The following is a 25,351-nucleotide window of genomic DNA, read 5'->3' on the forward strand; positions in this document are numbered from 1 at the left end:
ACTGTACACTATAACAGCGAACTAGTACGCAAGACTGCCACTCGCAGAGGCACCTGTATGACACCACGGTGGCGTTTACTGCCACCACCACCACTGCCTACGCTTGGAGCTGGTATCTGTTGCTGTGGTTGCTCCTTCGTTGAAACATGAGTCTAATTCATTTAGGGTGTTTCTGCCTACGGTTTCTTGTACTTGTAAAAAATTACGTACACATTGGTCGTGCCAGCGTGCATGGCGTGTAGGTGCAGATGCACTTAGGAAAATTTAGGAGAAAAAAGCAGTTTTATTCACCGAAAAACATGAAAATGATGTACACATCCATTTAAGCCTATTTTACATCTTGGAAGCTACTTAGAAGTATTGACTGTTGGGCGTGTTGGAAATCCATAGTCAAGGAAGAATGGCATAAACAAACAAGGACGAGCTTTTCTATCTCATCCTTGCTCTTTTACGCCATTCTTTCTTGAGTTGGAAGCTACTAGATGATATTAACCAGTTTCTTCCCCTCTTCAGAGAATGTTGAAAATAAAGAAACGGGACATGGGTTTAGGAGAAAGTGCGAGACAGAAGAGGGTGAAGTAGAAGAAGGAGCCAGCCCTTGCCTAGTAAAGATGTGTTCGAGAGCTTAGGCCATGGCTCCTTCGTTTATTATAGGTGCGGGGAAAACAAGTACTTCAGTGTGTCTCTTGTCTTGTCTCATGGTGAGGTTGAAGACTACCTAGCGACTGTACTCCGACATGTCCATATATCACGGCACCTACACGCCTCACAGCATTAGCCAGTGGAGCTAACCATGTAAGGAAAGAAATATGATAAATTTGGTATGCTTCTTTGGAATTTGGGGGCTAAAGGGTTAAGTGCTCCTGGCATGTTCCTAATGCTCACTTCTGATGGGCTTTACCTCACTGTGCAGTCAATGGCAAACCGAAGGTGGAGAAAGGACCTCCGGCAAACAGCAAGGCTGCCAGCGCTCCTGTGGTTCCCAAGACGGCCAGTGGAGAGGACACTGCTGACGTGCCGAAGAACGGAACCATCGATGACTTGCTCCTGGCGTCCAGCATTGCCCTTGACACTGACAGCACACGAGTCAGCCTTGAAGAAGAGTTGGGGTCAGTGCTTTCCCGCACTTCTGTTTGTGAGAAAGTAAGCCTTGCTTGTGTTAGCTGCTGCTCGTGTGCCGCACCTAGAGCTAAATCATCGTTACTAATGTGCGCATGTACCCCATGAAATTTGGGACGCAAACTTGGCGTTTTGCCTACGAAACTGAAATGAAGGCACTGAACCTAATGTTCTTGATAAAGCAACACGGTTTTCCTCCTCAGTAAGAATAAAGCAGCTAGCTTAAGGTGTGCGATTATTTCGTCGAAAACGAGTCTCGCTTCCGTCGTCTGCTGCATACAAGCTGTCGTCTGCTTTATTAGTTCGGATGTGTGTCCTCGGGAAATGGAATGAGTCATCGTATATTGGTGCCAATGCCTTGTTTTCTACCTTGAGACAACATATGCGTACATTACCTACTGGTGGTGACGAGTGCACGTTCTAGGCCACGCTATCTCTAGCTGGTGAAACACAAGCGATTCAGCCCGACTCGGCTGGTTGAGAAACTGCCGAATATCTGATAGTGTTGCACGTGTCAGAGGTATCTGCTCGCGCGACGCAAGCGTCGACGCTGCCATCTCTTGTTCAGTTCGCTGCTTACCCACACCACGTGAGGAAACTTCCAAGGCATAGCCTTGCGTACATTTCTTCTTATAAATTAAAGAGCGGCCATTGTCATGACCTCTGGTGATGTGAACAGTCATTAATCTTTATCGTAATACAAACACAGCAGTGAAAAGTACAAAAAGTTGGAGATGGTTTGTAATGTTCAACCAATGTTATTACAAATAAACACATTTTTTAAATAAATGATAGCCCAAAACACAAATGCCAACACCAGCCAAGAGCGATCCAAATACTATAATAAGCATGCGTTATGAACAAAAGATTTTCATGGCCACAAATGATGGGGAAAATGTAATACGTAACGTCAAATTGACGTATATGAAACGGCCTTTCCTGTGGCGCTCTTCACAGGATATTCCTTCAGCCAGTCAGCAAGCTGAAATCGCAGCTATCGTGGGCCACCAGCACATATTCGCGAAATTGCAGATGCATTGCGCAGGCTTCTGCACGCTACTGCTCACTTTCTTTTTAAAGCTCTAAACCCGCAATATAGCTGCCAAGGGCCTGAAAAAAGTCTTAGTCAATAAAATTTTCTGCTCCACGTCACATTTCATCATCTTGATGTAAGTGCAAAATTGCATTTTGCTAAGCTTCCGTTTCCCGGCGCACGCGACATGTGATCTCTCGACAGCCAACCAGATGGCAGTAGTGCAGCCACCATGTGTGTCGAGAATAGAGCCCCAGGAGGCCTTTTAGGTTACTGAAACACCTTGGCAGTCTGCTCTTGCCGATAACAGACAGCCATAGTTTGCATGAGCCATCCATATTTACAGCGAGCAAAACTGAGAACTTGCAGTTTTCTTTTTTCTCCGCGACAGATACTGCCCTTCAGATTCAATGTCTTGTTTGCCAAACAGTGCCGTTCCTCCGTCATTGAATATTTCCGATAAGGCGAGAAGCGATTGCAGTCCCCCTTAGGAAAAGCACACTTGCAGGGGCACCCCACAGCCGAGTGTTCTATATATCAAATGTGGCAGTGAATGGGAGTTTGATACAAGCACAGTGCAGCGCCATACTTTTGCACGGCATTTCCAGGTACGACTGTTCGATACAGATGATAATTAGATATGTCCAGGCTTTACATATCTGGGATTGACTATCTCAAGCGAGGCTTGCATGCTAGTCGAACATGTCCTTTGTCTTGATTATCAACAGCAAGCTTTTGATGTTGTCGCCAGAATATAATAAGTGAGGAAAATAAGGGTTAAGGGCTGAATTTTTTGTTAGTTACAACCACATGAAGAAAGCAGACAACAAGCAGACAAGTAGCCAAGGAAAGCATAGGGTAAATTAACGGGGGTCCCAATTGAAATGTATGGACAATAAGGAAAAAGGATAAGGAAAAGGGAAATCGAGACGGACAGAATGGCATCATGGCGCATGTGGGAGTTAAACCTACATCTTCCGCATTGTCCATGTAGGGCTCTACCCATTAAGCAACCACAGCAACAATCCTCATGGCCGCTTTCTTGGGTATTTGTGTCCGTGTACCAGGTGTAGTCCTGGGAGCGTTAGTAGTCAACCAGCCAAAGCGGACGCTTTCAGTATCCTTGACCTTGCTGGAAGCTGATGCGTCAATCTTGAAGACCCCATCTGTCTTTTGCTCCCTTGCTCCATCTGACTTGCCAAGCTTCTGCTTGGCCTGAGACATGGCTGTTTTGTATTTCCAGTGGAGCAATTTACGAAAGTGACTGAACTCATTATTTATCCTTAATGTCCCATAAACATGCTCCTAAATTGGAGCTGAGCGTGAAACTGAAAATTGCCTCGTCGCCCTGTATCCAGGGGTGGCCGAGCATCGCCATCGACGCGGGACGCGATCCAGGGGATGCTGTCCATGTCAAAGAGTGCGTTCACCTTTGGGCCGTGCGACGGGGGTGGACCCATGGGCCCCACGGCACAGGAGCTCCTCGAGGGAGGCCCGTTGAGCACGGGCCTGGCACTGGGGTTGGCCGGACCGCGTGGAAGGATTGGTCCGGCCCCCATGCTCAAGCGACCCACCCCCTTTGGCTCTGCCGCCTCCCGGATGCGATCCGGCGAGGAAGAAGACCTCGAGGAGTCTCTCCTCAAGGAGTGCCATGCAGACGACGACTATGGTGAGCGGTTCAGTCTCGCTGAAACAGTGGGGTGTTGGGCTCTGCGGTGCCAAGAACCATAGAGTTTCCTGCAAAAATTACTCTCTTTAAACTGAACCTCAAGGAACCAGGGAAATCGGTTCCATTTTTCAGGAGTTCTATTTACTGAGAGACGAAGGTGAATACGATTGCATGAATACAAAACCAACCAACCATGAGGATGGTGTTTCATTTAAGAGGCAGTTTCGTTAAAGCGATTTCCGTTTATCGAGATTCCGCTGTACTAGAGGTAACTATGGCACTACTGTCTCTATGGGAGCTGCGAGCATGGCTGTTCAGCCAGCATGGGAATGATGGTTAGTCCATCATTCCCATGCCATTCCATGGATTCGCCTAAGCTTCATCCTCCTGGCTTCAGTTGACTTTGCAAATTGACAATACACACACACCCTTTGCAAGGTGCATGCTAGTACACGGGCCATATTCTTGGTCGACCACTTTTGGGGTGTCACCCTGACCAGAGGCTGATTGGCTATGCCAGCGGACGCATCACCCGTTGCTCCCGTGATGTGTCGGCTGGAGACTGCATAGACTTTGTTACGAGGAGTGAAATAGCTGAAAATGAGGGTGTCATACTGCTTTTCACACCTGTCGGTGCTGCAATTTCCAAATCAGTATTTGTGTCCAACTTTAATCGTTCATGAACTTTTGTTACTTGGCTCCTGCTTTGAAATTTTGTATTTTAATGGTTGATGTATGTGTGTTGTTCTTTCTTGCCTTCTTTGATTCATCTGCATATCTGCGAACTCTGATATCTTCCTTAATGTTTATAAGCTTTGGCTCATTTTGCGGTTTTATGATTATTGCATCAAGTTTTATGAAAATTACATTCTGTTACATGAAAAAGTTATGCTTATATGTCTCCAAACCCTCCGTTAAAAGTCTTCTGATGGGGGAGGTATGCTAGAAAGTTACTTGCTTCGAGCAAGTTTCCGCAGTTCCTGAATCAGGCAAAATCGGCAACAGCAAGGTCGTTGAAAAAGTCACTGTGGTCTAAAAGCAATGTATTGCTTATCAACATCTGCTGTTCCAAGTTTTCTGCTTCTTGTGTGTTGCCTCTAAAGCTAAATCATATTTAATAAAGTGTGTACCGTATTTACTTGAATCTAATATGTGCCTGTTTTCTGAGGAAATGGGTCTGAAGATTGTCTGCACATTGCGATCAGATATGAAACCAAATCTGTGTTCGCGTCGTTGGCAATAGCTTACCCGTCAGAGCCGTCAGATGGCGAAGTGTGGCCATCACAAAATGGTGGCAGAGCACGTTTTTGCGAAGCTTGCGGTTGGTTCATATTATGCTCGACTATAATCTAGAGCTATAATCTAGAGTCTTCTCTAATAACTTTAGAAGATGGTGTCACTTTCCTGAGATTTCGTGCGACTCGGCCTGAATGCATTGGTGTAATCGGCTGCCAGTGTTTTTGGCATTGTGCCAGGCTCATTATCTGCACACAGGGCTAGGAACACTGTTGGCCGCATGCTTTGACGAGTTCAACATAAGGTCCTGCAAAAGTGATAGCAGTATCTAAAGTGATAGTTTGAGAATACCAACCCTTTGTGCTTGATATCTGTGGCCAGCGAAGTGCAAATGGCAAAGACAACGTGCCGCTTTCATTATGAAAGATGATTTTTAAAAGATTCCCGTCCACGCAAATTCTGCGTGTCTTGTTTTTTTCTGATTGCAAATGCGGAGGGCATGCTGTATTTTTCTTTTTTGAATCGGCGGCCTGTTACATTCAGGTGCACTTTGATTTTCATACTTTAAGTCCGCAAAAATTGGGTGTGTGTTATACGCGGGGACGCATTAGAATCAGTTAGGTATTCCACAAAAGGCGTGCGCTCGGGGCAGGCTTTAAAATTTTAAAATGAGTGCTATCCGCCCTCTTCTGTTGACTCTGCGTGGGTTTTTCAAATTTTAAAGCTCACAGATTGGCAGGTGTGCATCTGTATGTTTAATGGCTTCTTGCTTTTGATGTCCTCATTGTGTTCCAGTTTACCCTGGACTGGAAGCCTCGGACGACGAGCTTCGCGTGTTCAAACCTCGGGGGCGATCAAAGCGAGACGAGGCCTGGAATCCCAAAGGTTGGGCCCAGTGCACATTTTAGTTGTTAGCCAGGCATTGTTTTACAATTGTGCTTTTGTGTCTGAAGCAGTGAGAGAGGTAATATCGTTATCATCATCAGCATTAATATTCTATTTCATGTTCACTGCAGGACAAAGGCCTCTCCCAGTGATGCCCCGTTAATCCTGTGTTATGCTAGCCGAATCCACCCCATGCACATAAATTTCCCAATCTCGTGAAACCAAAACCACCTACTAATTCTCGGCTGTCCTCGACTGCAATTCTGTTCCTTTGGCAACCATTCTGTAATTCATTATCTCCTTCACTCATCTTCTCTACGCATCATATGACCTTCCCAGCTCCCTTTCTTCCTCTAATTTCGACTTGAATCATCTTCATTCTGTTCGCTCTCTAATCCATCCTACCGTCATCTCCTGTCTCTAATGGATGTTGCACCTATCATTTGCCATCCAATGGCTCGTTCCACTCGTATCGTCGCTGATATGAACTCAAGTGTGATGCTGGAAAACCCTTAGTTCTTTTTGATGGGTATCAGTAACGTGGAAAAATGGGCCAGCTGATTTGAAAGACAAGTGCCCACTGAAACTCTGTGTAATCAGAAGCATGAAATTTACATGAAATGTCGAAATAACGTCGCATAGATGTCCAAATAATTCAAGCATGTCAAAATTCTCATTGGACGAAAGATCAGCCATCAACTGTACTATTAGTATTTTTCTTGCTTTTCTGCTTTTCTTTCTTTGTAGAAGGGGACATTGCCTCTTTGTCTTTAAATTCTTCATTTGTAATTAAAAGGCACCCTAAATAGAAATAGAGTTTGAGCTGTATTAATTAATTGCTTTTCTAAAATAGTACCAAAAAAGCCACCGCAGTAGTATTACCATGAGAGGATTCATGATAAGCTGAAAGAGATGCAAAAAACTAGAGGGGTGTGGGGATGCCACCGCCTTGATGTTGCTGCGTCAGCTTGCCGTGACGTTACGGATTTCGACTACATCTGCTCAGGCCCAGCTAACCTATTTATCAGTAAAGATGCACTACACTGTAGTATTCAGTCTCAAGAGAGTGAAAGAATGAACTTGGCAAGTTTCAGTAACATCTACTGCACCACAACATCCCAAATAAGGAGAAATAGAAAAATAGAAAATGTAATTTGTGATATCGCACCGACATACCTGTGCGGGGGAGTTTCGGTGTGAATTAAAAAAAAATATGTTGGAAATTTGGCTTCTTTCAGTTTCTCTTTCTGTAATCAACCTCTTTCAGCGAAATGCATGAGAGCAGAGTTTTGAGAGAACACTTCATCAAGTCTAGGCCGATTTAGTGTTCCTTCTAGTGTCCCTGCGACCTGCCACAGTGGCTCAGTTGTTGTGGCGTTCTGCTGCTGGTCACAAGGTCGTGGGTTCGACTCCCTGCTGTGGCATCCGGGTTTCGGTGGGGGTGAAATGCAAGGACACAATCTCGTGCACTCAGATGTAGGTGTACTAATAAAGAACTGCGGTCGGTAGAAATTAACTCGGAGCCTCGCTCGCTACGGCATCTCCCATAACCAGCAAGTTTCTTTGAGATATTAAAGTGGCCCTGAACCACTCTTTATTGCAGTGGAGAACGACATTTGAAGTGAAAATAGGCTATTTCAGAAATACTTTGCTGCAAAAAGCACTTCAATGCTTTCAGCATAAGTGGAGTTATTGGCAATCAAACATGGCCTCCGCTGTGCTCCCGTTCCTTCTTCAATGCCTTGCACTGCGAAGGCTACGGCACAGTGGAGCGTGGCCACAACGCTCCGCGTTCTAAATGTCACTGTGGCACCCAGTTGGCGTTTCATTTTGGATGTTAACGTAGCCACCACGACTTCCGCCTTTAGTGCTTACGACGTGCTAAATGTAAGCCAAACGTGGTTGTCCTCAACAAGCCGCAGTGCGCTTAGCCAGTGGACTCGTGGTGGCACCCCATCCCGGCCGCGGCGCCTATGCCATGTAGCCAACCGCAACTTGATGTCAGCTCTCGGCCAGTAGCAGCTGTCCAAGGGAATGACGAAATAGTGCGTCCGACGATGATATAGTCCATCTAGAATAGAGTGAAGACAGGGCCTTCTGTTGAAAAGAGAGCGTTTGAGAGAAAGATGACTTCATAATCCGTTTGCGAGCTCCACGTACCGCGCGCGACAGCAAAACTTGGCCGAGATGTTCACAGCAGCGTATGCTACCCGCAGACTATGTTATTTCACCAAGCCCAAGGGGTGGTTCGGGGCCCCTTTAAACCCAGTTTTTCTAGTATATAATATAACTTTAAATGTTGCACTTTAATTTGTAACTTACAGCCCATATGAATCCTAATTGGGGAATCCTAATTGGATGGAAAGGGTACATAAAAAATAACTTGTGGAGATTTTTTACTTTCTTTTTGTCTTTCCTCTTTTTCTTCATTCTCATTCTTCTTTCACAGCCAAGCTTGCTCCAAACTGCCCAAAACCACCACGTCCCACAAGAGAGGGAACGCAGAAGAAGTCTGTCAAGCGCACCATCGAGGACACAGCGTCCAAGCTTGCCAACAAGCCTGTAAGTCTTAGTTTGCAATGCGTTTTCTTTTCTCACTCATTAAGGGCCTATGTTCATTTGTTTCTACCATAGCGGCAATTAAAGGTTTAGCTTCATTGAACCTCTTGAACCTTTGATGTGCCATGGTACTGCCCATGTAGATTCACAAACCTTTCTATGTATTTTACTCATATCCCTTATAGAGTCTATACAGTAGAACCTTATTGATTCGATCCTGTTTTGTATGATTTCCCGCGCCAGCATCGATGATCGATCAAGGACATAAAGAATGGCCCAATACAGTTATGCTTTCTTTTTATCTGTTTCATATGTTCCCACAAAACACGATCTTTCAGTGCACAGTATCCAGTACATAGCCAGACTGCTATTGTAGGATTTCTTTCCGGCCACTAGATCCAATCTGAGCAAAAGATGAAGGTGGCTGTTTAGCCCAGTGGGCAACACACTCGGCTTCTTGGGGAGGGGGGGGCTCGTAGGCTAAAAGTTCACCGCTGCCAACATTTTTTTCCTTTCGAAGTTATTTTGTTTTATACATTAATTTCTTTGTAGCAATTCGTCTTACCTGACAGACGAACAGATTGGTTTCCTCGTTGGGTAGGCATAGCAATGCTTACGCATTTTGAAAAGTCGCGAAGCATGTGCAATCAAGAGCAGTAGGCGCCCGCCACAGCACCTTCCCTGCAGTGCTCGCCCACTTGTGTCACGTGAAAATTCCAGCTTGCACTCGGTTTTCTCTTTCTGTACCCATAAATCGCCTTGCGAGTCATTGCACATTGTCACTTACAACGCTGCCAACCCTAAATTTCAGTAAGCAACTTCACCTGTTTGTTTCGCAGTGGATGCTGTGTAGGGCCATTGGAAGCATATTGCACACTTCTTATAGGCGATAAGCCAAACACATCGTTGTTCCCTGCTGCAGGAGGTGCAAAGCGAGTGTCACATTTCGTTTAGGTGACATCGTGTTCCAGCCTCGCCCACCAGCTCGATTTCGTTTCGGTTTCCCTCCACTGTCTTAAATATGTGCAGTAGGAAAATGGCAAAAGACAGTGCATCTTGAGCCACCCGGGTCCAACCACTTTGGCATGCGTCTGCGTCTCGTGTCGCAATGGTTCTCGCCGTGTGGGTATGTCAAAACTTTACGCCAAGATGCCCTGCCCAAAGAAGCTGCTGAGCCAGGTCGAACTTGAGGAGTGCAAGCGTACGCTTATTGATGCTGCAAAAACAACACCATGCATCTCGGATCACTCGGGCCCCGCAAACTCGTCGCCTGTTCGCATCTCGTGCTGCAGTGATTCGTGCTACGCTTCTCATTACGCAGATGTCAAGTACAGTCGAATCTGTCAAAATGTTTAGCGACCTTGGGTCATACGTTTCTTTCCTGGTTAATGCTTTCTTTTTGTGTTTTTTTTTCTTAATACATATGAACAATGTTATTCCATACAGGTGAATCCCATAAAGTAGTCACACCTGACACAAAAATGTTTTCATTATATCAGGTATTCATTAAACCTATATATTTGTTAGATGCTGATATCCGCAGTAAGCATTCTACATTTATTTCATTATATCTTGTAATTTGTTATGTCCGTGTTAGCCATGTCGACGTTCGACTGCATTCTATTAGTTCTTACCACTCTCATGCACCTTCACGTCCGTGGTGTGTTGTGCAAACCTTTTTTTTTTCTCTTAAGAGCCCACCACTATCAAAAAAACATTAGGTGAATTAGATAGGTAGATTGCATTCCGAGAGACCATTTGTGAATGCTTCGAGCAAAGGTTTCGTGTGCCATAAATGAGGGTCAAAAATGGAGGAAAAAAGAAAAGAAAAAAAAAAACGGAACGAAACCATGCTCCTGTATACCCTCTCCCGCTCCCTGTGACGTCGTGTGATGTTGAAGTCTTCTAAACAAAGCTTAATGTTCACATGTGCAGGAATAATGGAATAGAATTGCACTCAAAGATGTACTAGAGCTCAACTTTTCAAATTTTATGACTCCTTCTACTCAAGAAAGACCCAAACAGTATGTGAAAGTATTGTGAAACTTGTGTATTTGAGTATTTTTACTACTTAGACGTCATTTCTTTTCCTGCCCGTAGAAAATGCAGAGATAGTTATGAAGCACCAATCCACTAGCCAAGACTGCATCAAACATTTCATCCTCTGTAGACGATGCTCTGAAAGCTACGCTGGTAGTGTGGTCATAAAAAATATTTTATTCGGCACATTTCATGGTAGAGTCTGCAATGCCATCTATGCATGAATATCATGCAGTACAACATCACTGTTTGGAGGTTACGTTACAACTCAAATGACATACATTGGAACTCTGTTGATACGTTCCTCGCTCTTGCGTTTTCCTGGCTGCTACATCGTGTTTCTGCATGCCTCGACCAAAATCCCATTGGCTTCCTTGTATCTTGTTCCCATTTGATACGTTGTCATTCTGTAGTGTTCCCGCATGTTACGTTGCATTTGAACGTGGCAGCTGGCAGTAATGTAAATTTAGCCATGCAGAGGAAAACTTGCTCTCACGCATTGCAACAAGTGACCATTTCGTTGCAACAAGCGGCCAAATTTGCACAAGCCAAGCATGGCGCAATCATTGGGAGAAAGCATGCATCAGTTAAAACTTCCAGAGAACCACGCACGCTGTGCCAGATCTCTGCCAAGCACAGGGCTACACTTATTTTGGGGCTTGCACAAGGATTTCACTTGCATTTCGTAATTTCCGGCTCTTTTTAGTCTGCTTCACCACCACAATGCCTTTAGGGCCCTGAGGGTATTCCAATAAACAAATAAAAATAAATAATAGATAAATAAATAAACAGTTGTCCTGTGTGGTGAAGCATATGCAAAATATTGCGTTAAACAGTGGAAAGTGATAAGTGGGAAGGGGCCACTGTCATAGAACATTGTTCGCATCCCTTAATTATAGTTAATTCTGTCATGATATCAGTGGAGATTATTCCAATAAGAATTAGCAATAAAAGTAGGACAAGGTATGTGTGAGTGCATGAAAAGTCAAATTTATTTATTTTAAAATAAATCTGGGGTGTCGCTTCACTGAAATAATATGCATATAAAACTTCTATTTCAGGATGTCTGGCCACCATAAGCCTCGACAAAGTTTAGCCAGCTTATTAGTCATAGCACACACACAAACTTATGAACACAAACAATATGACTGACATGGGAGCGCTGAACTACGACGCTCAGTTGCAGCAAGTGAAGCGGTTGGTTGCTGTGTACCTTGCTTTGTACATGCACAATGGCACCCGTTTGTTTGCAGTATGGCTGACTGGCAAAGCGACGGCAGCCAAACGCCGCTGAGGCGGAGAGTAAAAACATTTTGTGACAGCCTTTCTCACATTAAAATGACAGATGCCTTAAAACATGCAGAATAATTACCTTTTTACATTATCGGTTCTCAAATTACAAACACTCAATGTCATATTTTATCTTGTCTCTAGGATAGCGAGTACACATTCGCTTCGAGTGCGAAGCCGACTTAGTTTCCGGAACTCATTAGATTGCGGAAGTAATTCGATTCTAATGGCAATAAATATCGCTGTGTAGCAGCCAAATACTGTCATTTGATACTAATGCCATTCAGTTTGAATGACATTAAACTGTCCAATGTGACAGGGGTGTTAGTTTTGATCTGTGATGGCAGTCTATGTAATCGTGTTCGCACGCACACATCACTGTGCTTCTTGCTGCTGACCATTTTTCACAAGATTTTGATCATAATGTATGAGGTACATTTGCATCAAATAATCATTTTTTTTTTTCACATGGTGAATTCAGATGGTGGGCTGTTTCTTAGTCAAAAATGCTGGCTGTGCAAAATGTGACCACATATTCCTGTTGTATTCTGGGTCTGCTAAGCGTTGTGGGGTCTCAAACGTGGTCTTGGGACAAAGGAAGGGCAACACAGTAGTGCACACTGCGAAAAGGGCATTCATTGCACCTTTTATGCACTAATATAGGCAGCCACATTTCTATCTATAGAACATGCCGATGGGCGCTGACAAATTGAGAAAATCTGACTCACCCTGACAGGATATCGAGTGAATATGTTCGCCCCCATGCTAGACATCAACGCCTAGTCATTTGCTTGTACAGTCACGCGAACGGTGGTATGTTTGAATGTTCATGCTTATCCATCCTGGTGCCCCACTCCGGAGCCTTTCTCGGGACAGTTCTGCAAGGCGTGCCAGCCGGCATGCGAGACGTCTGCGTATCCTGCCGGCCCCAAGCCAAAGAGGAAGAGGCTACTTTTGCGCCCGAGTTACCCCGTGGATAGGTGGTGTTAGCAGCGCAACATTGCGCCAGCAAACCTTGTTAGCAGGACTGACAACCAATTTTTAAGGATTTAGTTCTGTATGGCGTAACGCAAAGCTCACTCTCGGTAGAGTTTACATCTGCAGCAGTTACTTCCAAAAGCGCGTGGATATCTAGTAAGCAGAATTTTTCGATCTGAGCAGCCTCTAAAAAAAGTAAGAGTCCCTCCTCCAACAATGCTAGGAAGTGAGAGCGATGTCGATAGCCCTCCTTCCAAATTGTGAAAGCCACACTTCATTCTGCTTTCACAGGAGTGGGTGTAACTGTGGTTAACCACCTACATTTTGACCTTTTCAGTCACTTCTGAAAATAAAAAACTTGTGCAATAAGTTCACGTTGTTGTACAAATATTTCCTATATTGGTACCGAATTTTTCCCCACGTACACGCCTAAGTCCTGGCTGGCTGGCCCCCCGTTGTCTTTGTTCTGTTGATAAATGAGCCAAGTTAACTCATCGAAAACGAAAGAGAAAGCAGCGCCACTTTTCTGCACACTAGGAACGAGGGCTTATTGGCACATTGTATGTTAGGAATAAACAAAAAGTATAAGGTGTTTTAATACTAATAAAAAGATCGGTAACCGCATATACTAGTAGAAGGTCACGTGTTGGACCTCTTATGCAGCGTCATGCTTTTGCTGCGTGGGGCGCCAAAGCTCATTTTTCACGACTTTCAGTGATGAATTAAAGGTATGAATCCACATTTAGTGGGGAAAACATGGCTCGTTTTAGCCGCTACGATAGGGATTCATTCCATCGGTGGGGCTATCTTGATTCATGTTCCGAGTGGTTGTCTGTCCCTTTAAGGTGTGCTGTTACGAATATGCGCCCTTGTGAGCAATATTACCGAAGAACACCCATATTGCTTTCAAGAGAGACGCTGTAGTGACTAAGCACGTGTCCCCTGCAATAGAGTGTTCATTGAAGATAAGTGTTCAGCAGGAAAGCTACCTGTCACATATTAGCATGTCAAATTTGGATCAACAGATCACAAGTGATTTGATGTTCCCTCTTACAGTCTTTTGATACACACTTGTTCACTTGGCACGACTTGCAGCCTCCCAAGCGATCCTACCACCGCAAGAAGTCGCAAGCGCCGTCTAAAGCCAAGGAGAAGGAAATGGAGGAGTTTGAAGCCGGCCCATCCACATCCTCTGCGGTCAGCAAAAAGCCCTCCCTGCCTCCAGATGCCTTCAGGCGTGAGCTTACCTTTTTAAAAATTTCTTTCTGTTGTTTTGAAAAGATAATCCACGGGTGCCACAAGACTCGCTGCTGTAGCTGAGTGGATATGTCGTTCTACTTCCAAGCACAAAGTCGTGTTTAAATTCCTGGCTGCCACAGCTGCGTGGTCGTTGGCCGATAATTCAGACTATGCTCGGACTGTCTAGAAGTCGAAATTATCGAGCCTGAGAAAAAAAGGGGATTCACGATAAAAAGCTTGTCAGTGCATTGCTGCATGCACGCATGCTTGCACACAACCTGGTCTGTCTGTATTTCGACCATTGCTGTGCTGTCCCTACAGGTTAATACACGTATGATCAATGCATGCAGTAATTCTCCATTCCTCGGCAACCTCAACAGAGGTCAACTGTGCTCCTCTAATCGGAACAAGTGCAGGTTTCTTCACAAGTGCCATTGTCCTGCACTTTCGTTGCTGCTCTTATCGGCGCAAACATTGAGTGCGCAGTTGGAACTGCTTGATGATAATATGTGACAAGAAATTACTTAGCCGCAGAAAAAAAAAACAAATCGCCCACGATCATGGTGCTATATTTAATATCTAAAAGGAACAAATAGTGGATGCACAGGATGACCACGACAAGCAAATCAAGTCTTGACACCCTAGCAGCATTGCTTGGCTCGTGCTGTGGTTCAGGTGCGATTGGTGTCTGCTGGATTGACTAGGCTACTTTTGGTTTAAGAAAACACTGGTAACGTGTCTAAACAAAATATAGCTCTTCCTTCTCGTCTTGACGACTTGTGCAAGTGAAGTTTGAAATGTATAATGGCACATATTTATACATTATAGTGTATTAGTGGGGTGAGTGGTGGCAGCGCGAAGCTGTCTGAATCACTGTGCATGTCAGAACTATAAACGTCCTGATTATCGGTCAGCAACTGCGTTCAAAGGGAGGAGCACTGTAAGAGTGCTCAGGTAGCAAGCCTTGGGCTCACAATAAATACACAGAGGGGGTCAAAACTGACCTCATGCCTTTAGGAGGGTGTCAGATTGGGCTAGCTGATATTGCATTATGTTACGAGGGTGTATTGTACAAAGTGCCGTACCTGTTCTTGCCCCCTTGTCATCCTGCTGTTACCACTTCGCGCTATATATCCTTGCGACTTAACCCTGGAGCCTTCTACTGTGGCAGTTCTTATGGCCCCTGGGCTGCATGGCTACGTTACACGCTATCTGTGAATCAAACTTCTGTATCTGTCTATACCACAAGCTTTCGGAGATTTAGAGGGCACCATATTCTCCTTCATGTAAAATCGAACAACAGGCAATTTTTTATTTGCGAGCCAACCGCCATAGTGTTTATGACACACTTGCTTCCGTCGATGAGAAACTTGCTGTCGTGTGTCTTCTGTCCATGCTGATTCATGATCATTGATTTCACAATTGACGTAATGAACACGTTTGTGTAGGAATGTGCAGTTGCCCATTTCGCACTGGTGCTTAAAAAACCCAATCTAAGTAAGAGTGGTTAATAAGAAATGTAGAATAAACCTGTGTCAGCTGATAGTACAGTCGATGACCGATAATTCGTACTCCACGGGAAATGTAAATGAGTCTGAACTATCGAATGTCTGGAAAAACGAACATGTTAAAAAAAGATCACTTTATTTACGCTTTAAAGCCCTTGTGCAAGGAACAAGTGGTCAATGCGTTGCTGCACACACTTCTGCTTTCGTGCAACCAAGTCTGCCTTTATTTGTGCCAGTTTTTAAATTTCACTGTATGCCAGCGCAAGGACTGCAAAGGCTTGAGTCAGATCCGTATGTGGAAGGCTCCGGAGCACACGGCACATCGTCATCCGAGTCAGAGTCTCTGTTTGATGGTGGGAGAACTTGCTAATTTATTTTGTCATCTTTCATTTCGGCACACGATGAAACCGCACTGTCAATGTCTGCAAAGTCCTCAGATCTAACGGTGGCAGGAATCGGCTCACCACAGCCTAGCAGGTCATCAATGATGTTCGCATTTGAGCTCGTTGTGGTAGGCGGCAATTCAGCCTCTTCAGTTGCAAAGTTGGGATCATTTGGACTGCGAGAGCACTGCTGGTGCCGTGTGATGCAGCCTATCTATAACTTCACAAGAAATACTTCTTGGAGCTAGCAGAGCGCTGTCTGGAATGCAAACTAAACAAACAAGCACAGCATGGCAGAACGCTGTCCACAATGCAAACTCAACAAACAGAATGGGGATAGCGGCCCATGAGCAGACGAGATGGTCATTTGAGGGATCGCCCCACATTTTTGCTCAGGCGCGAGTAAGAGCGAGTGCAAGAGAGAAAATCTGTGGGCTTTTGCTTCTTGAATATATATGACTCTGCCTAGGAACTACGGAGGGGGTTTCTTAGGGCGTGTTGCCTGCGTTAGCCCCTAGGTATGCCGGCATTGCGGTGTGGGGTCTAGTTTGTTTACGCTGCCTGCTGGTGCGGTAAAATAGGTGAAGCATTAGGCACTGATGCTCCATTCGGTGACTGCTGCGTCGGACAGACTGCCTCGCATCTGCGGCGCTCGTGCTAAGTCAGTCATGGCAGATCATAGCTTTCTCACGCCTTACGGTGATGTACATACCTTGAAAATAACATCACAAATGTTACCATGGGAGCAGTAGGGACTGTAGTAGAGACCGGGCTGCATATATTGAAAAATCTAGAAGGAATCTAGAAGCAACCGCAGTTGAATGCAGGTGGCTCAAAGGCCACTGGTGACGCTTGACGCCCCTGCAACTGCTATAAGAATACATTGGGCTACCGTAACGCCTCTTACATTAACCTAACCTAACCTAACGTTAACTTGACCTGATGTTAACCTAACAAAACATGGCTGAGACTAAAAGACAATAATCCTCACGGTGTAACCGCTGTTAGAATGCACCATGCCATCCTGATGCCTTTTACGCTAACCTAACCTAACGTAACCTAACATTCACCTAAGCTAATGTGGCCAAGACGCAAAGACAAAAATCCACGTGGCGTAGCCGCTGTAAGAATATGGTGTGCCACCGTAACGCCTTTTATGCTAACCTAACGTAAGGTAACCTAAATCTAACCTAAACCTAAGCTAACCTAACCTAACTTGGGCGAGACGCAAAGCCAGTAATCCTCACGGCGTGATATCAGGCAGTGGCGTTCAACCGCAGTTGCTAAGGTGCTGAGTTTATTTCACTCATACGGGACCACTCAAAAATGCTCACATAAAGTCGCGGACTGTAGCATACGAAAAGCCTGCCAAGAGTGAAGAATACTGCACCAGGAGAGCTGGCCGGGCCTCTACTACAGCCCTTACTGCGCCCCTGGAAAAATCAGTGATGTTTCTTTTTTGAAGGTAGAGCGCCATAAGGGACAAGAAAGGTTTAATCCAGCATGACTGACTCAGCAGCAGTGCTGCAGGCGCGAGAAGGTCTGTCCGACGTACCTTCAGACTCAGCAATCACCAATTGGGGTGTCTGGGCCCACTGCCTCACCGTGCAGGCCGCCATCGTCGGAGTGTAAACAAACTTGACTCCACTCCGCAACGCCGGCATACCTAGGAGACAAACACGTACAAAACGAGCAAAGAAAGTTCTCCACCATAGTACCTAGGCGAAGACAAACATGCAAGGAGCAAAAGCTGCAGATTTTCTCTCTCGCACCCGCTCGTTCTAGTGCCTGCGTAAAAACGTCGGGTGATCACTCCAGCCCCATCATGCATGGGGTGCCGGAACGGGATGTGATGATCACGATGTTGATGCGGCTTCACAATTCAGGCAAAGCCTCCAAGATTGGCAGCTGCAGCTAAATCTCAAAGGTGCAGAGCGGCAACCAAGGTACGACCTCAGAGATTACCGTATAGCGTGTAATCTCTGAGGCCATACTTCGTGTTTTGTCGAGGTTGCCAGAGAAGATAATGGCGGCAGAGTTGGCTTACACTACAGCCATGAACAGAGTCCGGAGAATCGAATGTAGATCAAGCGGCTGTCCAAAATATTGGCCGTCTTTACACATTGAGTCTATGGGGCTATTGACGGTGCCGCGAAGCTGTCTGAATTACCGAGCATGTGCTGATTATCAGTGTCCGATTTATCGGTCGGCGACTGTATGCACGCAGATAATTAATTTGTGCTTCTTTTAATCTGTGATTATTTTGTTTTGCTTCTTTCAACCCATCCCCCGCTCCCCTCCTCCCGGAAACCTCTGGTTGTTTACAAAACGGCAGTGAAAAAGCCGAAGAAAGGTTTTGCCACTGCAAAGCAGCGCCTGGGCAAGATTCTCAAGATCCACAAGATGATCTACTGAGAAAGAGACACGCTGAGTGTGTGCTTGTGTGTGCGTGTGTGCATATTTTTTTGTGTGTGTTTGTTTTCACCTACAGCAGCCATGAGCAGCTTCACGGTTTTGTTTCCAAACCGGCGGATAGTTGTCTTCACGTGTACATATTGCTCTCTTCAGCCATACCTCACTTTTTTTTGTCATGCCCCACTGTCGAACACAGTCACTTCACACACCCCACCTCCCGCCTGCCTCTTCTAACCTACATTTGTCTTCGGCGAATTGCCTCAGGGCTTCATGGTGTAAAGCACATGCGTTTCATAAGGCACATTACGCTATTCATAGAGTATTTGATGTGCATACATAGATATACTATATTATATACATATATGTATACATAACACATATATACACATAGATATATGCGTACCGCATGCCTGATATATATATATATATATATATATTTCTCTAAAATCTCCATTTTGTCAGGCTTTTAGACTGTTCATCACAAGAGGCCCATTCAAACAAGCGTGACCAGTTCAAAGTGACTCGTAAGAGGTCAGTCGGCGTCACATACCACACTTTTTTGAATGCCGTGATAAAAGGCAACACATAGGCTTTGTATATGCCATTTTGTAAACAGGTGAATGCGCAGCTTTTTTTTTTTTTTTTTTTTTTGTGCTAGAATCATCCATGTCGTCTAGGACAAAATATGAACCGGACGCACTCGGCGGCTTTGCATGTAGAGCATCTTCGATGATGTAGCTGTGAAAAGTTTGGCCACGTCTCTACTCGACGTATTTCTGAAGCCCTTGACGGCTTTGCAGCACAACATGATTGAAAGCAAACTCCTTTTAATTTAATTTTATTTTCTGTACAGTTTCTTGCTTTACTGCCATCGCAAAATCTGGCAGCTCTGTCAGTGCGACTTTTTTAACGGACACTGCGACAGCATGGGAATGCTGAGGTATATAGAAACTTTGATGTGTTTCAAATGAGGCTTGGTCTAAAGCGCATCACCACAGCTCCGCAAACAAAGTTTTCTTGAAATTGTTTTTTTATAACAAGCCTTGATTCTCCCGTAAAGCATCTTGCATTTGTGCATCCTCAGTTACAATGGGTGAACAAAGAAATTGTGAACGTCACCTTGAAAGTGGTGCACAATGTGGGATGGCATTCTCGTTCTTTATCTAAATTTAGCATCCTACAAATTGTATCATTCACGTTTGGTATAACTGTACACCTTAGCACGCAATACACAATTTCTTATTATTATAGCAAGGACGCCATCTCAAAGGCTGCTCTACACAGACTAAATGGGTGTGAAAGATGGACCATCAGTCATGCGCTTGTTCCAAATGTCTAGGCTCTTTAAGAAAGAGGCCAACCGAAAGCCTCTTCCCCTGCTTCTCAGCATTCCCATGTGGCAATGGTACAGTAGCGCCACTATTTCCGTGGTGGTAACCATAAAGAACTCTATGGTTTTCATCATAAGTGGAGCTGTACTATACAAGGATTTTGTTGTTTATAATATATTGAATGAATTGAAAATCTGAGGAAGAAAAAGAAACAGTGGCTCTGCCAGGAAAGGCTCTATTTATTAACTTTTTTAATTTGTTGTTTTGAATGCATTTGTTGAACTGAGAAAGGAGGTAACTCCTTTTTGTTATTTCTCTCTCTCTCTCTCTCTCGCCTTTTTTTTTTAAAGAGGGGTGATCAAAATAGGTTGTACCTTTGGGCGATTTGGTAATCCATAATAACAAAAATATTTAGCGCAGAAAAAAAAAAGACTGGGACGACGACAAAACAAGTGCGCGTTCATCATCTTGTCTTCTTATTTCTGCGCTGGACATTCTTGCTATTATGCTGATGAGCAGCAAGAATAAGTGTGGACCAGCTTGCTTAGTCACTGAAGGAGTGTAGAAAATAGCCAAGCCAGATACCACAAGGTATGGCTGTCCTTAACGGCTTCACGTCTTGTTTTGTTTTTCTTTCGCCGATGTCGATTACACGAACACCCAAGACGCATTCACGTCGTCACAACGTCAATGACGCATGTGCACCTCTTGGAGAGCTCGGTTTGGCTGCAAAAAATGACGGGAAGCCGAGCGTGACGCACCACTTCTCAATTGGCTCTGTTGCAGCTAGGGCAGCATTCCGACTGCTGCTGCTAGCATCAAGCATATTGCGTGCCCTTCTTAGCATTTCTGCTGGACAGCTGTGCGCATACTGCACTGTACACTGGTCCGACTAGTACGGATTGTAAACGCTAAGCCGAGTCTTATCTAATCCTTTCGTTGAGCACTGACAAATGCTGACAGTTCTCCGTCGGTATCATCTTGTGCGCTTTGAGGTGCCGTGCCTGTAACACTGCTGCCAGCATTCCCCGTTGAGCCAGTTTTGTGACGCGCCTGGTATCTGCCACGATGCAGTATTTACTGCGTAGCACCAGTTTGTCTTGCGTGCTGCGTCGCGCTGTGTTGCCTCCACGTATGGGTAGAATGCTGTGTGGGGTGCTCGAGCGCTATGCTAACCCTTGCTATCGCTTTCAATGCTTTGCCTTCGAACGAAACTGACTATTTCTTTATTATTTCTTTTTTTTCATTGCGTTTGACGACAGTGCTTAATAGAGTGGCGGCATTGTACGAGCCATTGCCCACAGCGAAGCAGCATTTGAGTGTCGGCATCTTTTCTGTGTGTTGGTGTTGCGATATTTATGAAAGTTTTTACCTTTCCACTTGGACTTGCCTGTGTACATCTGTGAGACCTTTCGTTGTTTGTGTTGCAAGCCTTGAAACGTTTATAAAAATATTGAATTCTTTGTTTTTGTTGTTGTTGTTTCTGGAAAAACTGTCATGTGGTTTCTGGAGAGTGGTTGTGTTGTTTGTCCTTGCCAGCCTGGTTCGAGAGTTCAGGTCGAAGATTTGCAATGGGCCCAAAGGCCTGTTTACATGTGTTTCGGTGTTTTTTTTCTACATCTGCATGTGCTTCCAAGTGTGGAAATAATCGGCTATTTGATGTGATTGCCACGTTAACCATTTTCATGGCTCCTTCGCCATTTCTGCCAAAACCAAATGCCGCATCTTCACCCGCATTACCCTCTCCTACATAGAGCCGATACCTCAAACTGTAACCCTCAGAAAACGGGTGGGGAAAACCTGCTTCTATAAGCTGTGCAAGTAACTGCATACAACATAAATGTTTTTGTAGAAACAATCAAGCACAGTTTTTGAAACAAAGGAAAGCTCCAAAAGCCTTGTTTTGTACGTTCAGCCGTTGCCGTTTTCGACACCGTTCCCTTGTGAAGCACACTGTGGCTTTCTGGCAGTGAAAGCCTTGCCTTCTTATGAGGCTTCATAGTAATGTGTAATGCGTTGCCATGAAGCTTCACTTGAAGGCGAAGCTTGTGCATACCTGGCACTCTATGATGCTTTACGAACATTGCTCTATCTTTTGGTGTGGCTTGTATGCGTGAAAATGTGGTAGGTTGCAGGGCCTTTGGACAGCTCACGCTTTGTTATCTGTACATATACTGGTGTAGTGCTTGAAGTGATCTAGGCATTGCAAGAGTTCACAAAGTGGTTGCAAGTACATCTTGTCCAACGCTGTCTTGATGCTTTTAATGCATAGCTTGTACATAGTTGCTGTACATAGCGTGTTTTAAGAATAAACACAAGTTTACGGTACCTTAGCAGGACTTTCAGCCATATGCTCTTGTTCTGTCATTGGGGGTCATCCTCAGATCGGCATACCTCCTTGGAAGATTGGAGAGCAGGTAAGTTTCGTGAGGCCAGAGTAATGGAGGATCTTTGACTGCATTAATTTAAAATTTAAAGAAAAGGGAAGAAAAAGCTTGTGGTGTCAGCTGACTCTGGTTTTTATCTCCTTCACTACAAGTAGCACATTTTTGTGATTTACTTTGAGCTTGTTACCAAAATTTGAATTGCTACTTGCGCTGTAGTACCTGTTGTGCTCGCCTGTACGACCTGTTGGATTTTTTTTGCAGTGCCACTTGAATCGTCCCATTGGAGGGGCAGCTGCAAGAACGATTCAACATTTCTTTTTCAGTGCATTTGCCATCAAGTAAAGAAATAGCTCCGGCCACGTGTAGTATGTTGGTGGTTCGTACAACATGGTTCGTGCTGAAAATGCAGTAAACATTGCTCAAGCCACTACATTACGCACTATTTGCAGATATCACCTGGTGTAGCCTGTAATGTCTTACAACCGTGCAGGTTTTCAGAATACTTTGTTTGCCTAATAGGTAATGCTTATTATGCAAGCTGTTCTTAACATGTCATTGAGCGCTCTGTGTGCTAAAAGTTCCTTCACTATTAGTTTTTTCCTTTTATAACAGGGTCCTCTAAATTGTGGGAAACCTTCCAAATCTCGTTAGATTGGATAGTGTGCAGTAACCGACTGGACGTAACTGAGAAGCTTGTTCATAACTGGCAGATTTGTTCAGTATGTTTTGGCTGTGCGCTCAGCCCCAGAATGTAGACTTTATTGCTTATAGGAGGAGGCAATCAAAACAGGTTTCTGGTGTGCTGTAATTGCTGATTATTGGCGGCACAAAGTGCTTGTTGTATTGCCTGCAGGATTATTCACTGTCCCTGTTTCGATACTTTGTCTCAGCAACTTGCCTGGGTTTGTGTCAGCCACTTGGTAATGAGAGCCAGGCGTGTGTTACAGAGAAGCAGGAAGGACGATTTGGCCATTGTGGGCTACTTATTTGTGAACTTTTCATTCAGTCAGTGTCGCGCAGAGGCTGATCAGAGGTCGGCAATGGAGTAGCCATTGTTCTGGTTGTCTTTTTTTCTGATTGATTGATTGATGCGAGGCATAGGCATATTAAAATTACGTGCCTTTTCACTAGTGTGCGACTGCATGGGGGTAACCTGCCATGCAGATACTTATCGAGGCATGTTTGCTTACTTGAATGCAAGGCAACTGCAAGGAATGCAAGGCAATACACAAGTCCGCTTCTCTGCACTGCACATTTGCACTGCAGGGTAAAGTGCTAGCTGGGCATTATTTCATTGCGAGAACCCCTTCTACATTTTTCCATGTCTTAGTACAAGTAAACTGTGCATTCTTGCACATGCTGTTTGCAAAAAATAACTATGCCACCATTAGTTGGGCAACGCAGAAAAAGCTAGCTTTACAGTTGTGAAAAAGATCTATTAGGACATTGTATACTTCGTAGCATGTTTAGGAAAATCTTAAGTTATTCTTTCTGCCAATGGCATATTCAAAATGGTACTTCTGAGTAGATGCTCTGGGCCTTTCTGCAGTCTCAAGCATGATCCTTCAATCTCGCAATAACGAGGACTAAGAGAAGAAATGAACAAGGCATGTGCTGTCCTGGTTTTTGCGAGTGCTTACCAACTCAGTTTTGAGCTCTAGCGCGATGTTCACTAGGTAGCATATCAAAGGACCAAAGTCAAGGTGGGACCAACTGAAAAGGTGCACAGCACACTTGCTCCTTGTCAAACGTATATTAACCTCCCAAGACTCGAATATAGCTATGGGGCATCATTGCTCATTGCTATGGGACATCAATAGCCTCCGAATGAACTTTGAAAAAAGAAAATTTAAGGCAGTGTGCAGTATACTGGAAATGCAGGCTTAGCAGCAGGGATCCTGCGGAAAGAAGTTTGCATTTTGGTTCACAGCTTTTTCGGCATGGCAACCTGCCATTCTCCTATCCCTCTTGCTTTTTATAGGTTGAATTTTTGCTACGTTTCCCAGATGCTCCTGGCATGACTTATCAAAGACGCTCTGAACCCACTTCGTGAGGTGTGTTTTTGCTGAAGCACTTGCTTATTCCTTTAACTGCTCCTTTGTACCAAGAAATATTTGAAAGCTTAAAGAAAATGCTATTTGCATGAGATGAAACAAAGGCATATCATTGTAAATATATTCCAAGTGGCAAAGTACTGAATCCAGGTTAACTACACTTGTCTGAAACAGGTGGGGAATAGCTTGGCATGAATAAACTAAACCACTTTACGATCATTAACCCTTTGACCACGAAGCCCGTGTTGCACTCATCCTAGCTGTTCGTCTCGATATTATTAAGACGAGCTGTACTGGTATGAGCTGCAGTCGCCGCGTCAGTTCATGTTGTGGATTTGAGTTCCAACACTTTAGTATCTTCCTCAATGTTTTCCATTAGTTTCGTTGTTATCTGCTCAGATAATTGCGCTCGAATGTTGTATTTGTACTGAGGGAAAGTCTCCCTTTCAGAGCCAATGTGTTTTATTAATATTTCGGGAGAATATAAGAAATAAGCCGCACTCGAATCAGGATATGATGTGCAAAAATTTGCTGGAATTAATAAAACTGAATTTTGTAAACTTTCTTGCGAAGTAACTTAGGAGTTAAAGGGTTGAGGTGTAAATTCATGTTATATGTGACCATAAGGAAGTGGCTATACACTAGGGCCGTATTCTGGGTCAATCACTTTGAAGGATACTTTCACGTTTTGTGTGAATGTCCCAGTGCAACGTGTTGACGGTGTGGTGGGCACCCTGTCCACTGGCTTACCAAGTGAATGTGCTATGAAAGTGGCATTTACAAGAGCGATCAACTGAGCACACAGCTCCTGAAGTTGAGTTGGTGCTTGAAATGCAAACCACCCCCGGCAATGCTACTGACAAATACTTTGTAAGTTTATGCAGAATAGCCAATAACACGCGCTGATGTTCAAGTGTAAATGTAGTGGGTTTCATTGAACTGAAATGGTCGCATCATGCCCAGTATAATCTAGACCTGGCCCGGATTTTAACCCTTCTGTCCAGTATAATCTGTTGGCATGAGGTTTGCTTACGCTCGGAACAGCTTGCGACTCCCTGGGACATCCTTTCAATTTAACTGTTGTTATGCATCCAATATGAGGTGCAGTAAGTAGGGTTTCTTCTTACTTTCTTCCTTCGGGGTAGAAGGTCGGGGGAGTGGGGCCCAGTTAAGGACACTTACGGACGTCGTATGGTGCCAAAGGCACGAGTAACTGAACGCGGCA

The 25,351-nt window shown here is 44.5% G+C and overlaps 1 protein-coding gene across 2 annotated transcripts in view; it reads left to right on the plus strand.

The window, feature by feature from the left end:
- LOC126522889 (histone lysine demethylase PHF8-like) overlaps positions 1–22,024 on the plus strand; it is a 46,039-nt gene extending 24,015 nt beyond the window's left edge. For both annotated transcript variants that reach the window (XM_050171731.3, XM_050171733.3), the window contains exons 14-19: positions 914–1,109; positions 3,511–3,821; positions 5,853–5,942; positions 8,392–8,504; positions 13,905–14,046; positions 18,275–22,024. In XM_050171731.3, coding sequence (XP_050027688.2) covers positions 914–1,109; positions 3,511–3,821; positions 5,853–5,942; positions 8,392–8,504; positions 13,905–14,046; positions 18,275–18,354 — 932 coding nt within the window. In that variant the 3' untranslated portion in view covers positions 18,355–22,024. The remainder of the gene's footprint in view (positions 1–913; positions 1,110–3,510; positions 3,822–5,852; positions 5,943–8,391; positions 8,505–13,904; positions 14,047–18,274) is intronic.
- The last annotated feature ends 3,327 nt before the right edge of the window (positions 22,025–25,351 follow it).

The sequence above is a fragment of the Dermacentor andersoni genome, chromosome 6, assembly GCF_023375885.2.
Source record: "Dermacentor andersoni chromosome 6, qqDerAnde1_hic_scaffold, whole genome shotgun sequence".
Lineage (NCBI taxonomy): Eukaryota > Metazoa > Arthropoda > Arachnida > Ixodida > Ixodidae > Dermacentor > Dermacentor andersoni.